General features: G+C 44.5%; 1 protein-coding gene across 1 annotated transcript; it reads right to left on the bottom strand.

The window, feature by feature from the left end:
• Nucleotides 1-1,443: 1,443 nt before the first annotated feature.
• Nucleotides 1,444-21,488, bottom strand: LOC138814927 (acyl-coenzyme A synthetase ACSM5, mitochondrial). The gene is made up of 14 exons (XM_070004060.1): nucleotides 21,285-21,488; nucleotides 18,899-19,118; nucleotides 16,281-16,491; nucleotides 15,739-15,946; nucleotides 14,623-14,766; nucleotides 13,395-13,548; nucleotides 12,714-12,793; nucleotides 10,354-10,477; nucleotides 9,207-9,287; nucleotides 9,014-9,115; nucleotides 6,464-6,591; nucleotides 6,270-6,369; nucleotides 3,600-3,719; nucleotides 1,444-3,181 (listed from the first exon to the last, which is right to left on the bottom strand). Exons 2-14 carry the CDS (start codon nucleotides 19,097-19,099, stop codon nucleotides 3,098-3,100), a joined length of 1,737 nt encoding a protein of 578 aa, XP_069860161.1. The 5' UTR covers nucleotides 19,100-19,118; nucleotides 21,285-21,488; the 3' UTR covers nucleotides 1,444-3,097.
• Nucleotides 21,489-23,730: the final 2,242 nt, after the last annotated feature.

Genomic DNA, 23,730 nt, shown 5'->3' with positions numbered 1-23,730 from the left:
AACTCAGACAGTAACACCAGGTGTGATTCCAGCAAAGACAAAGCACCTAACTATCTTTACCTAACTTTGAAGCCAGATCCCCCTGCCTTTACCCTATAAATACTCCAACAGCCCAAGGAGCTGTATTTTCTGTTTCTCTACCTCTCTCCCTCCCTCCCTCCCTCCTTCCCTCCCTCCCTCCCTTCCTCCCTCCATCCCTCTCTCCCTCCCTCTCTCTCTCTCTCTCTCTCTCCTCCTGTGAGACCAACCACCCACACTCTGCTAGAGTGTACCCCTACCCTTCTGTGTGTTTGTCTGCTTTTCGTCTGTTTGTCTGCTTGCCTGCTTGCTTGCTTGTTTATTTAATAAAGCTCCGCCAAGTTTTCTTATCATGGTGATTTGTCCAGAAATTCTCATTCTGAGATCAAAGTCAAGGACCCTAAGTGAAGAGTTCCTATTTGTAAAGGGGACCATCACTAAACCTCACCTCTATCTGGTGACAAGTGGGTGCAGGCCCAAGGCTCACTCTGACTTGTGGAGTGATTTCAAGGTTGCACAATGGAAGGAGGCTCAGGGAGAAATCAGTTGTCTTCTCAGAAATAGGGAGAAGAGGACAACCAGACCCACTTGGTCTGGGGCTTCTTCTAGAACAAGCTCCAGAAGACAAGCTTTGGAGCCTTACCCATTCAGGAAATGTCTGTCTTCAACCATCAATTAGCAAAATAGGAGCACCTTCTTCTTGGAGAAGGATCAGGGGGGAATACAGAGACACCATAAACCCAGGCTGACCCCATGAGGAAACATAACACTCCCCTGCCCCCCCCCCCACTTTCCCCCTACCTCCACCCCCCTCTTCTATTCCAAGCTGCTGGCTTCCAAGAAGCAAGGCAAAATAGGAGGGAATCTCTGACTCTCTAATCCATCCTCTCCCTCCCTCCTTCCCCATCCTCCTTTCCCTTCCCTTCCCTCTCCTTTTCCCTCTTTCTCTTCCCCCTCTTCCTCCCCCTCCTCTTCCTCCTCCCCCTCTCCCTCTTTTGGGGATGACTCAGGAATCCTAGCTCCATTCATTCGAGATCACCTGCATCTCACTCCATTCCCTCTGGCTCCCCCTGCTGTTGGCTCTTGAGGCAAATCATCAAAACCTAAGTCTAACCTTTAAAAATAGAAAAAGAGAATTTGCCCAGCCCAAATGAAGGCTAGAAAGCTAAAGTGTATAAAGAAAAAGAAAAACAGCCACCACCACATTGCTTTGGTAGATGTGATTTTCCTAAAGGAATGTTTAAACATTCGGTTTATGGGTGGACAACATTTACCAGCGGGGCCATCCTGAGTTATTTGGGAGGAGGAGAGTGCGCAGCCATGCTGCGGGCTGCCCCGGTTGGATTCTGGGTGAGTCCCTAGCAGCATGAATTCCAGCTTTGAGGACCCATGTGTGAAGTTGAGGGCCCAGATACAGAGCTGAGCATGCGCGTGGCCTTGGCTGGTGCTACCAGAGGGTGAGCTGTTCTGAGACTGGTCTGTTCTGTCACCTCCAGAATCCAGACAATACACCCCTCTCTTTCAGCTAAGCCCACTTCCCTTCAACCCAAGCTTACCAGAGACTTCTTATAGAGACATCTTCCCTGACACCCCGAGATCCTCTCAGACCCCCACAATCTTTCCTTTGTGACATTTATCACATTCATTTCCATTTTCTTGTATTCTGTGATGAATAATATCCTTAGTCTCTCTACTGGGTTAATTATGGTAGTAATTGTGTCACACCCTCATCATAAACCAAATGTTTATGTTGGAGTTCTGTGTGTGTGTGTGTGTGTGTGTGTGTGTGTGTGTGTGTGTGTGTGTGTGCCAGTACTGGTGTGGGAACTCAGGACCTGAGTGCTATATCTTAGTTTTTTGGTTTTGTTTTTTTTCAAGGTTGCTACTTATACCACATCTCCACTTCCAGCCTTTTGGTGGTCAATTATAGGTAAGAATCTCCCAGGCTTTCCTTCCCTGGGCTGGCTTTGGCCTGCAATCCTGAAATCTCAGCCTCTGGATTAGCTAGGATTACAGGCGTGAGCTACCAGTGTCCAGCCATTTGTTGAAGTGTTGGATTCCAAGACCTCAGTGTAAGAACCAAACTAAAGCCGTTTTGTGACAGCTTCTAACAGTTAACTTGTGTCAATCCCTAATTCTTGTTCTGAGTTAATGTTGCAAAGGTTGCAAAAATGAGTTAAACAATAACATCTTTTCCTTTATTTTTCACAGTTCTGTGCAAATCATTTCATACTAGTTTTTGAACATAAAAATAGCTTGTTTTTTTAAAAATTCTAAGACATGATAAACTTCCCTTACACATTTTTATAGTTGTATAATATGAATGCTATTGAGTTAGTTCACTTGGTTAGTCTTTTTCTTATTGTGTTGACATTGATTTTTTTAAAAAGAAATTTAAACAATGCTGCAGTGAATTTTTTTTTCTGGTCCTGAGCTTGAACTCTGGGCCTGGATGCTGCCCTTCAGCTCTTTTGCTCAAAGCTAGCACTCTGCCACTTGAACCACAGCACCATCTGGCTGTTTCTGTGATTAATTGGAGACTAGAGGCTCATGGACTTTCCTGCCTGGGCTGGCTTTGAACCTTGATCTTCAGATCTCAGCCTCCTGAGTAGCTAGGATTATAGGCATGAGCTACCAACATCTGGCTAATACAGTGAATGTTTTTGTGCACCATTTTTTACAGTTTGAATCATTTCTTTTGAGGTGATTTTCAGAGAGGGTATGTCTAAGCTAAAGAATATTGCCAATTTTACAGCCTGGATGTCATAACCCAATGATTTCATTCCCAGGAGTCAAGCTTTGAATCGTCCAGTGCTAGTAAGGGGCACCAGGGTTATGGCGCCTTGTTTTTCTTAGAAACAGCTGAAAGCTCTTAATAGAACCCAAAGGAAGACACTGAGGACACCTCTAGACAGCATTTTCTAGACTGCAGTTGTCTGTGTGCCCTGAGTCCACCATGCTCTTCCAGAACTTTCCAGGGTCATCCTGTGACTCTGGAGATGTGAATTTGGAAGCGATGTCTGTGGGCTCCTTCTCTTAGACTCTTCAGGGCACGATGGAGCCTTCCTAGGGTTGTTCTTCATCTCCCCCATTCTTGGTTTCTCAGTTTACCCCTTTGGATCTTTCCAGAAACTGTCTTGGGCAGTTCTGAAATAAACTCCACCTAATGACCACAAAAGCAAAAACACTTAGAAACCATCATTTCCCAGAAAGACTTTTTCCTCCCTTCGGTCTTGACAGACTCACTACCTTGGCCCACTTAATTGGACAGTTTCCATGATTCTAGGGTTTTCCATAAGAGAAGACAAAAAAAAAAATCAAGACAGCCAGAGCCTGGAGCATGTGGTCCAACTACCTTTGCCCATCAACTCTCTGTCACTTCTAACAGTCAGAACAAAATGAGCTATGGGGAAAGCCTGGTGAAGAAACAGAAGACTTAAGCAACAACGGAGTGGGTAGGGTTGGTGTGGGTCTCCATCTCCCCAGGATCTGGCACAGAGCCTGGCCCTTTAGGAGGGCGTAGGTAGCATGTACCCAACTGTTTTCCTCAGGTTCTATGTCCCAGAATTCCAGATGTTTACCTTCCTGGGGTATTTGTATGGGGCAGTTGTCTTTTTCACATGCTCCTGGAGTTCCCTTGTCAGCGCCTCTGGTTCGTGTGAGCTATAGGCAGGAGTAAGGACTATAAACGCCTTCACCACCTGCAGAGAGAAAAGCCCAGAAAGACTCAAACCTTTGGTAGCCATGCATTGATTTTCCTTTTAGCTAGCTCAGTGAGTAAGTGTTCACATTTACCAGTCTGTCATGAACATCTACCAGGTTCTTGGGTCTAATCGATGAAGTGGACAACATTAGTTTTTCTCTTGTCTGTCCAGGACCAACAACTGGAAACATTAGCCTCTCTCTCTTTCTCCCTCTCTCTGTCTCTCTCTTTCTCTCTGTATATGAGGTGTGTGTTTGTGTGTGTGTGTGTGTGTGCGTGCGCACACACGCACACGCGTACATGCCAGTTGTGGGGCTTGAGCTCTGGGCTTGAGTGCTGACCCCGAGCCTTTGTGCTCAAGGCTAGTACTCTACCACTTAAGCCACATCTCCACTTTTGGCTTCTTTCGATAATTAATTGGACACAAGAATCTTGCAGACTTTCCTGCTTGGGGTTGATTTGAATTATGATCCTCATATCTTAGCCTTCTGAGTAGCTAGGATTATGGCTGTGAGCCACTGGTACCTGGCAAAACATTGGCTTTTTAATGGAATGATTTAAGAGCCTGACCTATTTCCCACTCTATTCCCTATACCTGCTCTGTCACTTTTTTTTTGGTGGGGGAGGAAGTCAAAGTTGTTTGTCTTAACAAGTAAGCACATTGGAGAAAGGAGATTCACACACTCCACTGACCATTTCCTTCTGTTTTTTCCAGATTGGGTGTGGGTTCAGAGAGACAAGATTGAGGACAACACCGCCACTTCTGAGGGCAGCTGGGTCTTTCAAAGTAATGTTTGCAGTTAGCAAGCATCGAGTGGCTTTCTTCTGTCCTAGGCATCCTAAGGACATTCTGCACCTTTTTCTGCCTATGCTCCTTTTGCAGGCTGCCCCTGCCTTGGAAGAAGAGTCCTAGACTCATTCTCAACAGAAGATACCTTCTGATAGATATCAAAAGTCAGCATGGAGGTACAAACCTACAATCCCAGCTTCTGAGGTGGGAAAAGGAGGATCACTGTTTGAGGCCAATTTGGACAAAGTTAGCAAGACTTGTATTTCAAAGGCAAGCCAGGGGTTGATTTGTTATTCAAGTTCCATAGGAGGTGGAAGAAGGAGAATCTTGTTTTGAGGCTAGTGAGTAGGAGACCCTATCTGAAAAAGCCAACTCAAGTTGAAAGGATTGGGGACATGGTTCAAGTGATAGAGCACTTATGGGTCTAGTAATCTAGTAATCTGAGTTCAACCCCCAGTAGCACCAACACACAAGGGGCTTGTTTGGTTGTTGGTTCATACTGACAGTAAAACTTGCCCACAAGATCTTGTTCAGATGTAGTTCACTGTCCTTGTATACTTTTCAGAAGTGAGAGGGTCACTATCTCATTGTGAGTTTGTGTTCACACGAGGGTCACTATCTCATTGTGAGTTTGTGTTCACACGAATCTAGTTTTCAGGAAGCTATTTCTTGACTGTGAAAATCCCTAGATGTTTATTGAGTACTCATTATGTGACAGGCTGTCTGCTTTAAGCAGAGAGCAGGTGGTCATGGCTCCAACTCTGGTTAATTCAGTTGCACTTCCCCCGGTGTGATTTCTCTAACACACAGATGAGCATCATACCACTTTGTTCTATCATAGTTCACTCAATTTTTACCAGAGTAAAACCTCCTCAGCAAGAGGCTGCTGGATAAGAGTTTAGTGCCCATTGCTGTACCCTCATAATCTGGTCTGATTCAGCAGCTCTGACTTCAAGTCTACCAACCTACAATGTAGGCTGATACAGCTAAGAACAGCCCAGGGACCAGATTCTGAGAATCTATGCATACAAAATGTATGTGGCCCTAACTTCCACAAGATAACAATTTCATGTTTTTGGATTATGTTGTATGTACAGCCAGAGAAAAATGTAGAGGTCTCTCTAGAAGTAGAACTTCCTCTTGTGTGTCCTCCACTGAAATATCTTCTATAAAAACTCGACGTGTTACATTTGGTCCCTTTTTTCCCTGGCATTTCCAGGTCATTTCATAAGGGGGCGGGTAGATTTACATAGTTGGCAATTCCCTTAGATTAACTATCCCTCCTCAGTTAGAACCATGAGTGACCATGACTAGTGAGCTCCTTATATCTCCCCTGCAAGTTAGCAAGGACTTAGACTGGACAGAATGTATGGCAGAGCATCTGCATCTGCATCTGTATCTTTATCTGCATCCATGTCTGTATCTACATCTGTATCTGTACATTTATATCTGCATCTTTGTCTGTATCTGCATCTGCTTCTGTGTCTATATCTGTATCTGTGTCTGTCACTGAGATCTCCTACCCATTGGGCAGCTTCCTGAGGATCATTTAAAGTTTGTTATTTGTCCATTACGTGCCTCTAGAGAACATTCATACCTTGCAAGGCAGGCGAATAGAGTGTAACGAAAAGAAATGTGTGTTCATTGTGGCAGTCCAACTTGGTAGCACTGGAGAAGAGGGAGACATACGGGGATTCTGGAGCTTCCTATTGGATCTGGTGGTTGTTAATAGGCATAGCCCTGGGCTGGACTGGTTACCTCTCCCCGGATGGGGTCTGGGCTGCTGACCACAGCACACTCCAGGACAGCTGGGTGCTCGGCAAGGGCACTCTCTACCTCGACGGGCCCGATCCGGTAGCTGGAAAAGAAAACCAGATTCTTTCAGGTGTCTTTCTTCCCCCTCTCCTGTCCTCCTGAGAACTTCAAAGGGAAGAAGAGCTCGAGGTCTTGACCTGGAGGAGTTGATCACATCGTCACTCCTCCCCAAGAACCAAAAGTAGCCATCCTTGTCCATGAAGGCTCGGTCCCCCGTGATGTAAAAGTCTCCTTGTTCTGACGCAGCTGTCTTCTCAGGATTGTCCTGAAAGACACAGAAAGCCTGAGAAGGAACAGCTGGGAACAGCTGTGGGCTGGTCACTGTCTAGGGAGTGTCATACAGGAGGCTGGAGAAGCCTCTACACGATGTCTTCTCTGTCTTCCCGGCTGAACAGGCAGCCACAGTCTTGTACGTTTGTGCTTAATTAGAAAGGAAATGACAGAATGAATCAGGGTGGCCACCCACGCCCATCCTTAGAAGGGCTCCTAGGAAGGAAGGCTGAATGGGAAAGTGGGGTCATGTGGGGGGCATTGGCTCTGGATAAAAAGAAGGCACTGACCTCAGAAGGTAGAAATTGAGGGGTACTGAAAGGCCCATTGGTGTCAGGCGAGGAATAGAGGAAAAATGAAAACAAAACAAAACACAAAACAAAAACACAACCCAAAGGTCAAACTGTGAGGCTAAACAATTTAAAGATGAGAAAAGAGCGAGAGAAGGGGTGACATTGTCCAAAAAGAAATGTATCGATTACCTGACTTTACATAACGGTAACTATTCTGTACCTTTCTAATAACAATGAAAGATAAATAAATTTAAAGGTGCCCCTATCCAGATGACTGCCAAGCCCATGCATGGGAAAGTGGGTATTTATGTTCCATTTACATGAAGTTGTTTTTGGAAGAAAGCAATCAACAGATAGTGGGAAAATTTGATCAATTTGTTTGGGGGGGGTCTGTGGTAGTAGAGTTGGCTACCAGGGGGTACAGAGATCTCTTGGGGGGGGGGTGATAGCAATGTTCTCTCTTTTAATGGTGGTGTATACATTTGTCAAAAATTGCTGACCTATGCATTTAGCAGGGGTGTGATTTAGTGGGGGAAATCGTCTTTCCATTAAAAAAATACATTCAGAGGAACAAACAAAAGTAAAAAGAAAAGGTAAGCTCTTAGTGCCTGGTAGTATATCTAACACAAAATCTGTAAGCTATGTACCCAGAAAACAGACATGCCACTCTTAGAATATTAACAAATATAAAAATAAATGGAAAAAGAGGATGACTAAGAAGGTTGATTCTGTCTGAGTTGATTTATAGATGCAGTAGAGCTCCAATTGAAATGTGAAAACAAAAAGTTCTTGTGGAACTGGCCACATCGATTCCAAAAATGTATATGAACAAGAAACAAAAGACTAAGAACATGGATAACTGGAAAGAATGGGAAACTTGGGGGAGGCACCTGCTCTATCAAGCACAAAAAGTCTGTCTTTCTGATCTGTGTACAAAGAATGCTGCAGTCCACATCCATGCATTTGTTTGATAGTTCACTTCTCTAAGAGAAGACATGAAATCTTACATTGGCTATAAAGTTGGCATGGGTAGATTAATTTAATTGGCAGGTGAGGTTTCAGCTGTTTTGGAAATGCCCCGATGTGAATGTGAAACATGCCTACTTATTGTCAGGGGAGGGGGGGTGGGGAACAACACGAGTTTATCACATCTCCTGACCAATCATCTTCCACAGATGGCTCTATTAACTTTCCTACATCCCATAATCTTCACACAGTGATCTGATATTTTTCTCTTGATACTGGTGTTCTTGTCCAGCAAATAACTTCACAAATTACTTTAGTACCGGCTAGTTGGAATAATCAGACCCCCAAGGAGGTCTGATGCAAGTTCCAGGAGTTATGCTATATACCTAGAATTATGTCAATTATTGCTTATCTTATTAGAAGGAAATACATTTATTTATTTATGTTTGGTGCTGGTCATGGGGCTTGAACTCAGGGCCTGGGCCTTGCTTTTAAGCTTTTTTTGTTCAAGGCTAGCACTCTACCACTTGAGCCACAGTTCCACTTGCAGCTTTTTGGTGGTTAATTGGAGATAAGAGTCTCATGGGCTTTCCTGCTTTAGCTGGCTTTGAACAGGAATTCTGAGATCTCAGTCTTCTGAGTAGTTAGGATTCTAGCACGAGCCACCAGCACCTGGCTAAATAAACTAAAAATTTTAACAGTATTCTTGCTTAGTGTGATTTCTGTGTTGTTGATGGTGGTGGTGGTGGGGTTCTCATAGGTTTTGTTACAGTGTTTGTGAATTTAAATAAAATAAAACAAAAGATTAGTTCTCTGCTAAAATACACCATTCCAAATCCAAATGGGCTGGTTTTTTATCTGCTATTTCCCATAGTGTGGCAGACGATAGCTTAGAACACATATGATGCAGAATTTCTACAAATCAGCGTTTCTTACTTGAGGAGTAAACCTGCATCACCTTAAATTCTGGTTTAATGAGACAGAGGTAGGATGAAAGCATTAGTAACGGTTGCTAATCATTGACCAATAATAGCACCTTACCAATAATAGCACCAACCAACCTCATGCAGCCACTGCAAAGGCTACTCACATAGACTTTGCATGCCAAGACTTGGTATGTAAGAAGGCCTGTGAAAGCAGCCACGCTCTGCCACTTACCACATAGCGATTGAAGAAACAGAATGGCCGGGTGGGTTTGATGCGCACAGCAACATTCCCCTCTTCTCCAGGAGGCAGGACATTGCCCTGATCGTCCACAATCTGATGAACAGATCACAGGATGACATTGGAGCCACTAGCCATGCTGTGCTCACTCACAGTGGTACCGACAACGACACCCACCGCCTCCTACCTGCACATCATAAGGTGGAAATGCTTTCCCCATGGATCCGGTCTTGATCATCATGCCTTTTTGGTTGGCACAGATTACAACCTGGAGAAAAACAAGTACCAATTAGGAGAAGCCTCTTCCTTGTAGCTGCTTTCCTGGTCCACTCCTTTCCCTCACTTGCTATTGGATGCTTTCTTTTCTTTACTCCCCTTTCTTCCTTTCTAATGGCTTTCTTCTTTTCTTTCTTCATCATTCTCTTCTTTTTCTTTTCTTTTTTATTCTTTATTTTATTTTTTTATTCTCTTCTTTTTCTACTTCCCCTTGTTCTCCTTCCCTCCCTCCCTCCCTCCCTCCCTTTCTTCCTCCCTCCCTCCCTTCCTCTCTCTTCCTTCCTTCCTTCCTTCCTTCCTTCCTTCCTTCCTTCCTTCCTTCCTTCCTTCCTTCCTTCCTCCTCCTTCTTTACCTTGCTTCTTCTCTGCTTCCTACAGTCAGTAAACATTTGTGAGCACACTAATGGAGACATACATAGTCAGCAGAACATATCACTAAGCCAAAAGACGCAGTTGATCCCCACATCTCTACTCAGATAGCTATAAGGGACACTGCTTAAGATTTGGGGTTCTACTAGGAATAGATCTGTGTTGTTCTGGTAGAGGAAAACAGCCTCTTTAGCCAAGAGAGCTGCTTTGCTAGTCATAATGTGATTGTGAAATTACTGAACTACTTTGTGTGTGTGTGGTGGTGGTGGTGGGGGGGTCATAGGGCTTCAACTTCAGGGCTGGGCACTGTCCCAGAGTTCTGTGCTCAAGGCTAGCACTCTACCATGTGAGCCACAGCATCCCTCCTGGTTTTCTGGTAGTTAATTAGAGATAAGACTCTCATGAACTTTCCTACCCAGGCTGGCCTTGAACCATGATCCTCAGATCTCAGGATTACAGGTGTGAGCCTGGTGCCTGGCTGCTAAACTACTTTTAAGTCAAAAGGAAGAAAGACTGGTGGAGTTTCATGATCAGCATTTCCCCTTTGGGGCAGGGAGATCCTTCACAGGTGTCAGGGACTGGGAAGTCTGAAAGGCCAGAGGCGCCAGCAGGGGATAGGGTAGGGTGGTCAATGACTCTCTCTGCAGGGCGGAGGGCTCAGGTGTAGTGTCCCTGGACACAGCACTCACAGTTTCTGACTGCCCATAGCCTTCATGCAGCTCCAGGCCGGTCTGGCTCTTCCACCGTTCCCTCACATCAGGGTTGAGGGCCTCTCCTCCCGTCACACAGTGCCTCAGGCTGGGGAACTCATACCTTTCTCAGGTGAGAAGACAAGAGCACCTGAGATAGGGCCCCAACCCTACTCACTCTGCACTGCTGCTGCCTGGGTCCAGACCCTCCAGACAGCAGCAGAGAATGCACTTCCTGCTTCCCAGTCTGCCCTGGGCTCCTCCTCCTCTGACTTCGCAGGTACGATCCTTAGGGGCAGACCAGAGGGTTTGTTAAAAATAACCAGTCCTGTCTGAATTTGAAATAAAATTGAACCTCATGTAGTAGGTTTTGGCCTGACCTGGTAAGTTCCAGGTCAGTTGATCCAAATAATTTATCTGGAAACTGACTGATTGATTATACATTTGTGGAGATCGTGATCGGATTGAAAAAGAAGATGATTAAAAAATTTGAGACAATTTGATTAGCCCTCTAAGAATTTCCATATAAGATGATGTTAAGTGAAATGAGCCCCAAGATAGGGACACAAGTAGTTTTTTTTTCTTTCTTGCTATTGTTTTTAATGTATTTAAAATGCACTATGTGATTTTTTTTTGTTTGTTTCTCTTGTATGTTCTTTTCCAAAGGTATAACCCGTGTTTTCACTGTATTTGATTCTGGTGCCCTGTATCTTGTATATACATTTTTTCTAATTTGGGGAGGGGAAGGGAAATAACAAAATGCTGAACTAAGGATACAGGTTGACCCATTGTAACAATGACATATACAAGACACTATGTTGCAAACTTTACAACTTGGGGGGGGGGGAAGGGAGGAGTAAGGGAGGTGGGAAGGGAAGAAGGTAGGGGAAAAACAAAGGAGGAGGTAACAATGCTCCATAGGAAATGCACTCACTACCTTACTCATGTAGCTGTAACTCCTCTGTACAGTATTTTTACAATAAAAAAATCATATAAAAGAATTTCCAGTTCTAACAAATTGTCCAACAAAATTCCTAAAGATATTAAATAAGCAAAACTGTGTTGTCTCGACAAGCTATTCAAATTATTTTGTTGAACTTTGGGGGTGACAAATTATTCAAGGTGTAAAAGAAAAAAAAATCAGTGAGTGCAAATTTACTTTTAATCATTTTTTTCTGTACCTTGGGATCAAATTGGTTGGACTGAGTTACTGTATGGACAAGTACCATTGAACGAATTATTCAGAGATGGTTACAGGAAGGGGGATGAATGGAATTTCTTCCTACAGAGTAATTTAATCCCTTGAGTCATGTAAGAAGTCCCTCTTTTAAAAAAGGCACTCCATGGTCAAAGACAGCTTAGAAAAGATGAGGCGTATGAGGACAACTTCCCTATGCTTTGGGAAAGGACAGAAAAGGGCCTAGTTTAGGGTCCATAGACTCCTGAGCCATGTTGACAATCATTCCAGGACCTGCGCAGCTAGCAGAAGACTTTGGCTCATAGAGATAAGTCATCCAATGTGACATCACCTTCTCATTCATCCCCAAAGGCAAGCACACAGAGATTGGCTGGCTCAGGTTAGTCTGAGGTAGGAGATGGCACATCTGTTGTGGCAGGCTTGTTAGTCCTACGGGTGATGAATTCCCTTTTGTAACTGGCTAGCTGCAATCCCATGGTTTCTCATTTCACAATTTCATAGATGCAATCGTCACATTTTTGTGGGGCTAGCCCAGGGGTGTGTGGCAGGGAGAAAGCCCACTTCAGTGTTGACACTGCAGATGGCCTTAAGTCAAATCTATGCAATGAAAGTGAAGTGTGAATTCTTAGGGGCCTGAAAACCATCTTTGATGGTACAAGTATATGTACGTTTTTTGTGCATGTGTAGGAGACACCAGACAGACAGACATAAAGACGGAGAGAGCTGGGCAGAGAAAGAAAAGCATAAGAATACAGAGACAAACCAGGTGCCAATGGCTCATGCCTGTAATCCTAGCTACTCAAGAGGCTGAGATCTGAAGATCATGGTTTAACACCAACTCAGGCAGGAAAGTCCGTGAGATTCTTATGCCAATTAATCACCAAAAGAAGCCAGTAGTGGAGATACAGCTTAAGTGGTAGAGCACTAGCCTTGAGCAAAAGAAGCTCAGGGACAGAGCTTAGGCCCTGAGTTCAAGCCCCAGGACTGGTGTGTGTACACCCATGTGCATGTATGTACGCATGCTCATGCGAGCCCGCACACACAGACAAAAGCAGAGAGGCAGAGAGATCAAGTTGTAGTTAGAGAGTGGGTCTGCATGTGGGATCCCAGAGCACACATTCACACACATGGGCCCTCAAAGCACAAAATGGATGAGTGGTACCTGGTCAGGTCCTCCTGCACCAGCAGCCGGAAGAGGGTAGGGACACAGCAGAGTGAGGTTATTGGGAACCTGGAGAGAGTCTACAGACAACAAAAGAAATTTAGTTAGAGTCTTTGGGATGGGATTTCATGGAAATAATGTGAACTGAGTCCATTTTCAAAGGAGGGAAGTGGAAGACAATGCATGGATGGTATTCAGCCTCCAAGATGGCGTCCAGTGATCTCCATCTCCTGGTACATTAGTGCCCTTATGGGGGTCCACTGCCTCACTGCACCATGGTTAGTTCCTGTTTCATAGTGTGGGGGTGAAGGTAATGCTCTCATTTGTGAGATTAGGTTAGATGGAGATGATGACTCTTGACTTTTCTCCCTCTCTTGCTCTACTCACTCTGGGAGGAGGCAAGTGGCCATATTGTGAGGACACTCAAGCCGTCCTCTTGATGAGTGTACCCATGAAGGACTGGAACTCTGGCCAAAAGTTGATGAACAATTGACTGTGAAAGCTGCACCTCAGATTTGAGGCAGGAACTAGATTATGGGAAGCTCTGGTGCCTTTTGGGTTGGTATAAGTATGGAGGGAGCTAAGGATTACCAATCCATGCCTTTTCTCCTGCAGCCTTGGAGCCTCTGCACCATTCATCTCATTCACACCCAACCTGGGAGAGGCGTTTTAGTCTCTTACATTCAGGATAAGTTTGGTATCCACTCGAGGAAGCTCATGAACAAAAACACAAGATCCATTGGACCAGGCAGAGAAGAAAGTCCAGGCTGCCTTCACCCAACCAGTGTCAGTTGTGTTCCAGAAGATCGATGATTCAGTCAAGGCTACCCAGTGCCTGCCCCAAAAAATGAGAGAAAAGAACACCTCTAACTTTAAGAAGGATCATATTGTCGGTGCCCCTTACCTTCAACTCTGACCACATGGAGTACTCCCTTAATACCTGTCTAAATGACACAAGACCTATCAACTCAACTACTCTCGAAGGCATTTATTGATTATAGGTTTAAAGCTTTTGTTGTTGTTGGCCCTGGGGCTTGAACTTGGGGCCTTTAGCTTTTTCACTCAAGGGAAATAGAGAGAGAGCCAGAGAGTTATTGTGTCATGGGTTCTATTTCTGTTTGGGAAGATTTCTTTTTCCCCCTAAAGTTCAAGAGATAGCGCTGGTTGTAGGACAATGACAATAGTAATGAAAATATACTGGATGATGCACTTAAGAATGGTTTACATGGAGGAGGAACAGAGAAATGGAGAAAGGGAAGGTAGGTGAATGGTCACTGTAATCAAGGTCCACGTGTGAAACTGGAAGCAGGCAACTAAACAGTGTAGGTAGGGTTGGAAAAGATGGGGGTGGGGAGAGGGAGGATGATGGGAGGCGTGACATTGATCAGGATGCATTGCACTCATTAATTGATATGTAGACTTGAAACCATTTTGTGTAATTATTCAAAGGTAATAAAAAGTAAATAAAATTTATAGTAACAATAACAATGTATAAATGGTTACACATAGTGCTTAGCTTTGTGAGATTGGTTTTTGTCACTCAGCATGATTCTAGAATATCTATCTATCTATCATCTATCTATCTATCTATCCCATAAGTTCATTCCTTCTCAGACATGGGGCTTGAACTTGGGGCCTGGGTGCTGTGCTGTCCCTGATTTTTTTCAGTCAAGGCTAGTGCTCTACCATTTTGAGACACAGCTCCATTTCCAGTTTTCTAGTGGTCAATTGGAGAGAACAGTCTCATAGACTTTCCTGTCCTGTCTAGCTTTGAACTGTGATCCTCAGATCTCAGCCTCCTGAATAGCTAGGATTATAGGCATGTGAGCCACTAGTGCCCGGGTAGTTTATTCCTTCTTTACTGCTCTACTCCAGGTTTGTCTCTCTCCTAGACAAGTGTCCCCAGTACCTTCCACTGGCCACAAAACCCAGCCCATAGCTGCTGTGGGAATGCTCCACCATCTTGGGGTTCCCTGTAGTTCCACTAGTGAAGTATATGGACAGGGGATCTTGGCTCTTGGTCCTTACACAGTTGTGCTCTGAAGATGCCTTTCTGGAAAATGCAGAAACAAAACAAAACAAAAGCAACAACTAAGCTGGTAACAACTCTTAGTAGCAAAACCAGTGAATACTACCAGTAGTATTTTTTTTTTCTTTTGTTGGTCATGGGGCTTGAACTCTGGGCCTCAGCACTGTCCCTCAGCTCTTCAGCTCAAGGAGAGCACTCTACCACTTAAGCTACAGGGCCACTTCTGGTTTGCTGGTGGTTCATTGGAGATAAGAGTTTCACAGCCTTTCCTGCTTGAGCTGGCTTTGAACTGCGATCCTCAGACCTCAGACTCCTGAGTAGCTAGGATGACAGGCGTGAACCACCGGCGCCTGGCCAACCAGTAGTATTTTAGCAACAAAGTTCCTAGAATTTCAACACACGCCTAAGATGCCATTGGGAAGAGTTCCTACTATGTATTAAATGCCTTCTATAGGTTATCTCACATAGCCTGGTTAATAGCCATAATAACAAGCTGGGTGCCGGTGACTCATGCCTATAATTCTTAGCTACTCAGGTGGCTGAGATCTGAGGATTGTGGTTTTAAGCCAGCTTAGACAGGAAAGTCTGTGAGATTCATCTCTCCGGTGAACTATTCAGAAAAAGGCAGAAGTGGAGTTGTGGCTCACATGGTAGAGCACTATCCTTGAACAAAAGAAGCTCAAGGCCAGGGCCCAGGCCCAGAGTTCAAGCCCCAGGACTGACAACAAAACAAAACATATAACAAATGCCATCATTATAGAGACCAGTGGGGCACCCAGAAGAGAGTGACACATCCCATCTTGAATGAATGAGTGACTGTGAGCATGGAGGAGTCTTGGGGACCCCAGGCCAGCCTAGCTCCCACAGTGAGTATTACTCTCCTATTACCATTTTCCCCCATGAGCAACCCAAAATGCATTGCATAGCTTGTTCCCTAAAGGGGAGAAGGCCCTGACTTCCTTCTTGTTATGATTGTCCTGGAGAACTTCAACTCACTGCAGGAGTTCCCTGAAGTTCATCCAGCCTGGATGACTGTTGTCCGACACCAGTAGCTTGGTTTGGAGGGAGGGGCAGTCATGGCAGATGGCATCAACCTGTGGAACCAGGGCATCACTGGTGATGATGGACTTGGCCCTGGATGCCTGCAGTCGGTACTTGAGGTCCTTCTCTGTCAGCTGGGAGATACCTGGGATCATGATGATGCCTGAGGTGAATGCAGAGAGGGCAGACATCGGATCTGAGCGTGAGCTGGAGAGAGCTGGACGGCTGGGTCTGAAAGACGCATTGCTCATGAAATTGAGAACATACATGGGAAGAATGTACACACATTAGGCTCTGTTTCATTTCATCCTAACGCCCTGGGGTCTAGTTCTGTCTGTTACATCACTGATGGGCCCCTGAGGTACAACCGACCTTGTAAGTTCTGGGCACAAGGGATGAAGCGAAAATGGCATCCAGGATTCACTTCGTTTGGTCCTCTGAGCCTCATGGAAATCGCAAAGCTCCCTAACTAAGAACTCCAGCCCCGACTCACTGACCTGCCCGCATACAAGCCACGGTGACCAGCCACCACTCCGGAAGCCGTGGCAGTACCACCATCATTCTGTCCCCAGACTGCAGGCCACACGCGCTCTCCAGGACATTGGCTGCCTTCCTGGATTGTTTGCCCAGCTCTTCAAAGCTCCACTTGATCTCCTTTCCCGTGCCACCTACCCACCAGAAAGCTGGGTTTGAGGGACGGTGCCCAGCCTAGACAGATGGGGAGGAAGAAAAGAAATAGAAACCACTTGTGGAGGATTTTTTGCTTGTTGATTTTTAAAATACTGTTTTTCACAATAGTTAATATGCTGGTGTAAATTCATAGTTTTTGAAAATGAGATTGATAAAGAAAGTTGTTCATTAAGAAGATTTGAGTCATGCCTTGACTCTTCACCTGACTTGCCTAAGCGACTAGTAATTTCATTAGGTTCCTGCATATCCTCCTTCAGGTCCCTTAAACAAACGTAAGTCTATTTTTACATGTCACTGTTTGTATGTTGTTTGTCTAATCCAGCAGCTCATGTAGCCACAAAGTTAAAACAATGACATAAAATGGTTTTTGGCTGGGTTGCTGGTAGCTCACGCCTGTCATCCTAGATACTCAGGAGGCTGAGATCTGAGGATCACAGTTCAAAGCCAGCCCTGGCAGACAAGTCTGTGAGACTCTTACCTCCCAACTAACCACCAAAAAGCTGGAAGCGGGACTGTGGCTCAAGTGGTAGAGCTCCAAACTTGAGCAAAACAGCTAAGGGCCAGCACTGAGGCCCTGAGTTCAAGCCCTAGTATTGGCATACACAGCTCTTAGAGAAATGACGGGGGGCCATTTGGTTACTTACTGATTAAGTTCTGAGTTAGGCCACATCCATATAACTTATAAATGGGGTCACAATCAAATCATAACTGCTTGAAAATAAGGCTTTGCAAAGGCTCAATTGTGTTCCCTCTGTGGCCACCAGCTTCAGTGGGAAGGAATGAGGGGGTACTGTTTCCCAAGGCTGTGGGGTATCTGGGAACTGGGCACTGGAACCAAAGATGTTAACATGTCACCAAGCTCTTTGTACTTACTGAGATCCTACCAGTTATGCGAATTAAACACTTTCTAGGTTACTATAGCCTCTGGGTAGTTTCCAGAGTTCTAAAAACAGCAGCAGCAGCAACAACAAAATTAACAAAACTACTCATAACTTTTACAGGGTTGTTGCTGTCATTGTTGCTTTTATGAAGCAGAAAAAAAAGGGTGATAATCTTTAACCCATCATTTTTTGCTGATGAGGAGAAGCTTTCTGAAAAATGTTCCTTAGGCCTACTGTGGTGGTTCATGCCTGTAATTCCATCACTTGGGAGGCTTAGTCTACACAGGGAGACTCCAAGGCTCAGCTCAGTGGAACATCTTGCTGGCACTAACTTTTCCTTTGGAGCTGGTCTAGTACATATGAGTCCTTGGCTTCCATTCTTACTGCTGCAAAACAAAAGAAAAAAAAAAGAAAAAGAAAAAGAAAAAAGAAAATAAAAGGTCCCCTTATATGGCAAAAAGAACTTAGGTTTTGTGAATAGTTGAAGAATGAAGCATCCTGACTCTACATCTCACACACTTCCACCCATCTCTCACAGTTCCACATGGCAGACAGATGTTGGATCACCCAGCATCTGAGATCTAGGACACTTGGGACCAATGTACATTGTCAAGGCTGCTTTAAGACTTCTTCCTCCTCACATGAGCTTCATTGGCTTTGTAGGTTATTACTGTAGCTACTGGCAATAGTAGACAACTTTTTAAACAACTTTATCATCAGGTTGACATAATTAAGTGCATTTGAAATAGGACTTCGCATTCCCTTATTATCAACAAAAGAGGACTATCATGTCACATGGATACAACACACATGTGTATGCACGCACACACACAGAAGGCATAGTTAAAGGAGGGAAAAAAACCACACAGAGACATAGAAAAATCAGACTTAGTTTGTTCAGTGCCAACCTGTTTATCCACTGTGACCTGTGAAGCTTTGCTCGGGGCTCTGCTCCCTCCTTGTTTAGAAGTAAAATACATGAGCACCACTAAAGTAGTGCAGACAGGATAGCAGCAAAAAACAATTTTTTTCCCCTGCATTTAAGGGGATGGGTTGAGAGGGAATGAAGAGAGGGCTTCATATTTTGTGGTGAGGTTGGGGCTTAGGATAAGAGACACCTCACAATCCCGCAAGATATGCATGCCACCTAGCACTAGATCCTAGCCACGCCTCCACCAGTCTTTAATGCTAACATGCAAAGTTCCCCTGTAAAAATGCTCAAATAAGTTGTGTTTTTTTTTCTGATATCAGTCATAGGGCTTCAACTCAGGGCCTAGGTGTGCAGTCCCTGAGTTTTTTTTCTCTCTCTCAAGCTAGCACTCTACTACACAAACCACAGCTCCACTTTCAATTTATTGGTGGTTAATTGGAAATAAGAGTCTCACGAACTTTACTGCCCAGGCTGGCTTCAAACTGTGATCCTCAGATCTCAAGCCTTCTGAGTGGCCAGGATTTACAGGTGTGAGCCACCAGCACCCAGCCAAATAAGTTGTCTATAGTCTCCAGTCTCTCTGTGACGCCCAAGTAGGCTGGTTCAACTTTACCTTTTCCAGCTGACTCCACACATCCAGCACATCATGTGCGAAGTTGAAGTACTCAGGCACAGGCTGCCTCCCAAGGTTGATGGCCTCCCAGGTGGCCGTAATCTCAGGGGCAGGTGGAGGTGGGGGCTGCCCATGAACCCCACAGACACCCCAGGCGCTCCTCAGTGCCCGCAGGGCCAGGCCTTTCAACCACAGCTTCATGGTGTTCACTGCCTGTTCCCTGTCACCAAACAGAGAAAAGAGGCCGCTGTCCTGAAGGCTGGGTTTTGGGGGATTGGGAAGAACCCCCAAAGTGACCGGAGTCCCTATGGACTCAGCTCTGCCTGGTGGCACCTGAGGTCCAGCTCTCCCAACTCTCCCTGCCAAGGTACCCATCCTTGAAAGATAATCCCTCCAGCATCACTAATTTTCTTGTTACATTTTAAAGAATTAAAAAATACATTTCAGGGGTCGGAAACAGGACATAGATGGTAGAATGCCAGCCAGTGAATAAAAGTGTCAGTTATGAGTTTGAGTCCTGTTCTCAGTCAAAACAAAACAAAAACAAAGAAAAGAAAAGAAAAAAAATTGAATATGATTGCTATAGGGCAGGGGTTGTGGGAGAAACTGGAAGGGAGGAAAAGAGAGAATAATGAGAAATGAATATGGTACAAATATCTATCTCTCTATCTCTCTCTCTCTCTCTCTCTCTCTCTCTCTCTCTCTCTCTCTCTATCTATCTATCTATCTATCTATCTATCTATCTATCTATCTATCTGTCATCTACCTACCATAATGAAACCTGCTAAAATGATTAAAAAGTAGGAGGAGAAAAGTCAGGTTAAAGAAAGAGTACTATAGAAAGAGTGAATGTAGCCAAAGTACATTATATGCATATGTATAAATATCATGGTGAAACCCATAACTTACGCTATAACTTTTTTTTTTAAAGGAAAGGGGGTTGAATTTGAAGGGGAACAAGGCAATGATGTGGGATTGAGTGCACCTGCTGCAGGGGGCAGGCCTGTCTCATGGTCTCATGCCATTGTCACAGGCATACAATAAATCTCTGTGAAGAAAATCCATGTCAGTTGACAGTAGACTTAGTTATGTAAGCATTTTCAGTAGACCAGATTATTTTTTTCTGAGAATCTTGTCATTTCAATTTGATTTTATGATCTTATGTGAGTAGAAGGCATGTTAATCATTTCAAGAAAAGTAAAGTAAAATACTTATTTGAATCTTTAACTAACCCATGGGAATTGTCTATATTTCTGGGAGTGGAGAGGTATGTCATTTTGGCACTTGTAGTGATGTGTCGTGATAGGATCAGGGTAATTAAATATCTGCCACCTCCAACACATCACTTGTGTCTGTTATCAACACTCAAAATTCTGTCTGCTAAATGATTTTCTCTAACATTTTTGGTCAATTCTGAACTGTCCTGGTGAAATAGGGATGAAGTCCTTGGGTATCCCTGACCTGTGCAATCAAAATGTGAGCTATATATGCAGCTTAGAATATTCTCACATCTTCATGCAGAAAAGAAAAACAAACAAGAAGCAATGACTGACTTTAATGATAACAACACATCTTATTTAACCAGTATGCAAATAGCACTATCATTTCAACATGGATTCCGTAGGGACAGAAATGATTGAAGAGACAACTGGGCACTGTTTTATTTTTTTTTTGTTGTTGTTGTTTTGCACTAAGTCCTTGAAACAAGATGAGACTTTTAGGATCCTGTGTCAAGTTGGACCTATTGCTGATTTGGTATCTTGCTGCTCAGAGTTGTGACCTAGGGACGGGAAGCAGAATTTGTGCAGAACATGAGACGCTTTACATGATCCTACATGTCCATCAAGTTCAAGAGTAGTGATCTAAGAGCTGCCGCTAAGTAAAGCTCCCTTGGCCAAACAGTAACAATAACAACAATAATAAATGCGATGGTGATAATAAAGTCTTGCCACAAGAAACAACCCAAAACATCATAACTCCTGTCTTTCTGAAGGGTTACTGGGTAACAACATGTGGAAAGCACTGTAGCAACATGATTTCATTAAAGCTATATGACTTCTCCATGTCGTCAATGCTATTTTCTCCAGTTTGCTAATAGACGCAGGAAGGCCTATGGCAGGGGGAAGTCGCTTCTGTGTTTCATCTCCCAGGCATGTCTAAGCCCTGGCTATGGCTGTGATCTCCCTCCCCCAATTCCTCTCTCTCCTCGCATCGCCCACAAACTCTGCTCGAGCCTTTTCCTTGCCCTCCCACGCCTGGATCTCTTGACATCCATTAACTAGATTCCCCAGCATTTTTTCTCTTTGTCTCCCAGGACCATTTCATACCCTCCTAATCAGCGGCACCTGCCACTGAAAGATTTTACCCCCCTCCCCCTTCCCCTTACCTTGTTCTTAAAGCCAGGAAATGTAAAAAGGCATCTGTCTTCTGCTTCAGCACAAGAGTTGTCTGGGTTTCCTCAGGACACTGAGGAGGGGAAGCTGTTGATTCCAGCTCTCAGAGGGAACTTTGGCCCCAATCACTGCCAAAACAGATCATTGCCAGAGACCATCGTAATCTTTCCACTGGTCAGGGAACTCTTGCATAAGCAAGAGTGCCTGCCTGCCAAGATACCTTCCTCCTTCTTTTCTTCTCTCTTCTTTTTTTCTTCTTTCCTTTTTCCTTCCTCTTTGTCTTCCTTCCTTCCTTCCTTCCTTCCTTCCTTCCTTTCTCTCTTCCTTCCTTCCTTCCTTCCTTTATTTTTCTTTTCTCTCTTTTTCTTTCTTCTTTCCTTTCTTTCTCCCTTCTCCTTCCTTCCTTCCTTCCTTCCTTCATCTCTCTCTTCCTTTCTCTTTCTTTCTTTCTTTTTTTCTTCTTCCTTCCTTCTTTCTTTTATTTTTCTTTTCTCTCTTTTTCTTTCTTCTTTCCTTTCTTTCTCCCTTCTCCCTTCTCCTTCCTTCCTTCCTTCCTTCCTCTCTTCCTCCCTTCTTCCCTCCCTTCTTTCTTCCCTCTATCCCTCCCTCCCTCCCTCCTGTCCTCCTTTTCATGCTGACCCTGGAACTTGAACTCAGGGCATGGGTACTGTCCCTGAGCTTTTTCATTCAAGGCTGGGCTCTATCACATGAGTCACAGCTCTTCTGTTTTCTTTTTTTCTTTTTCTGGTTAATTGGAGATAAGAGTCTCATGCACTTTCCTGCCCAGGCTGACTTTCCTCAGATCTCAACCTTCTGAATAGCTAGAGTTGCAGGTGTAAGCCACTGGGCCAGGCTTTTCTTTAGTTCACAGAACTTGTAGGATTAAACCCCAGTTCTTGTGTTAGACACGGCAGCTCCCACTGGATGGAAGTGTTTCCTGGAAATGTGGATGAAAGAGAATGGGTGCTTTATTCTGACCTAACAGGAGGAATTTTATAGTGAAACAAATGTAAGGCAGATCTTGTCTATTGCCTGCTCAAATTTCTTTTACTATATAAAGTTACAAAGTGAACAAATGGTTGTTGGTGAGCCAAAAGTGACCTTGGAAAGTCACAAGGCATCCTTACAGAGATGGAATTGTTCTACATGGAAATGGTGTTTCTGGCGGTGTCACTCTGTAAATGTGCTGAAAATAATTATAACCATAGCCATTGTACCCTGTCTAAATAGCAGTTGAAACAGAAATTCTTTCTACAGCTTCCCATTGCTGAGTCAAGGCCAAAGTCAGGACAATAGCATGAAAGATGGCACACAGCATTTCTGTCATCTCTGTTCTCCTCCCACCTTCCAGCTCATTCTGTTCCAGCCACACTGGTCTCCTGGTTGTTTCCTCTGGGGTTTGGGTTCACAGGATGCTGTTGGGAAATGATTGCAGTAAAAGACATGCTGGTGAATAGCTTTTGTCAATGTATTTGTAAGTGTTGACTATTGTCATGAGCAATCTTCAAGCTGGTGAGGCTTTTTTTTTTTTTTTTTTTTGGTTGGTTGTAGGGTTTGGACTTGGGGCCTAGGCACTGTCCCTGAGCCCTTTTTGCTTAAGGCTAGCACTCTACCATAGCACCACTTCTGGTTTTCTGGTGGTTAATTGGAGCTCATAGAGTTTCCTGCCTGGGCTTGCTTTGAACTGTGATCCTCAGATCTCCGCCTCCTGAGTAGCTAGGATTACAGGCCTGAGCCACCAGGGCTGAAAGCTTATGAAGTTTTAACCTGCCTGCTTCCTTGCGAGAGGTCATCTCCAGGGCTCTAGTGCTTCCTGACCTATGGCACTCAGAGCATTGAGAACAGTACTTTGCTTTGGGAGGGTTGGGTATTTGTTGAATCTATGCCAAGTAAATATTTATTCAATGTTCTCTATCTGTCAGGCACTGTGCTGGGTACAAAGTGGTTCCTGGTACAAAGTGTGTGTGTGTGTGTGTGTGTGTGTGTGTGTGTGTGTATGTGTGTGTGTGTGTGTAGATGTGTTCTTTGCTTTTGGAATACCTCCCCCCTCTCCCCGAGTTGATATAAAAAAATCTGGTGACATTCCCAATTTGCGGGGACCTGTGGGAACTTCATTTTCCTGATTCCTAAGATTGAAGCAGTCCTGTCAGATGAGAAGGGCGATGGGTGCTCTTTTAAAAAATATTTTTTGGGGGGCTGGGAAGGTAGCTCAGTGGTAGAGTGTTTGCCTTACATGCATGAGGCCCTGGGTTCAATTCCTCAGCACCACATAAGCAGAAAAAAGCCGGAAGTGGCGCTGTGGCTCAAGTAGTAGAGTGAGGGACAGCACCCAGGCCCAGAAGAGCTGAGGGACAGCACCCAGGCCCAGAGTTTAGGCCCCATGATTGAGTGTGTGTGTGTGTGTGTGTGTGTGTGTATGTGTGTATGATTTATGTGGTA

This window comes from Dipodomys merriami, unplaced genomic scaffold (assembly GCF_024711535.1).
Source record: "Dipodomys merriami isolate MVZ:Mamm:240054 unplaced genomic scaffold, mDipMer1.0.p SCAF_62, whole genome shotgun sequence".
Taxonomy (NCBI): Eukaryota; Metazoa; Chordata; class Mammalia; order Rodentia; family Heteromyidae; genus Dipodomys; species Dipodomys merriami.
Note: the sequence above shows the minus strand (reverse complement) of the source record. Positions and strands in the feature narration are given on the sequence as shown.

What these genes read in the sequence shown, in the direction of transcription:
- LOC138814927 (XM_070004060.1), bottom strand. Translation starts at nt 19,099, where the DNA reads ATGAAGCTGTGGTTGAAAGGCCTGGCCCTGCGGGCACTGAGGAGCGCC. An exon ending in GTTTCTTCAATCGCTATGTG is followed by an intron (nt 6,592 to 9,013) that starts GTAAGTGGCAGA and finishes TGTGTCTTTCAG; the next exon opens with GACAATCCTGAGAAGACAGC. An exon ending in CATACAAATACCCCAGGAAG is followed by an intron (nt 3,182 to 3,599) that starts GTAAACATCTGG and finishes TGTGGTCATTAG; the next exon opens with GTGGAGTTTATTTCAGAACT.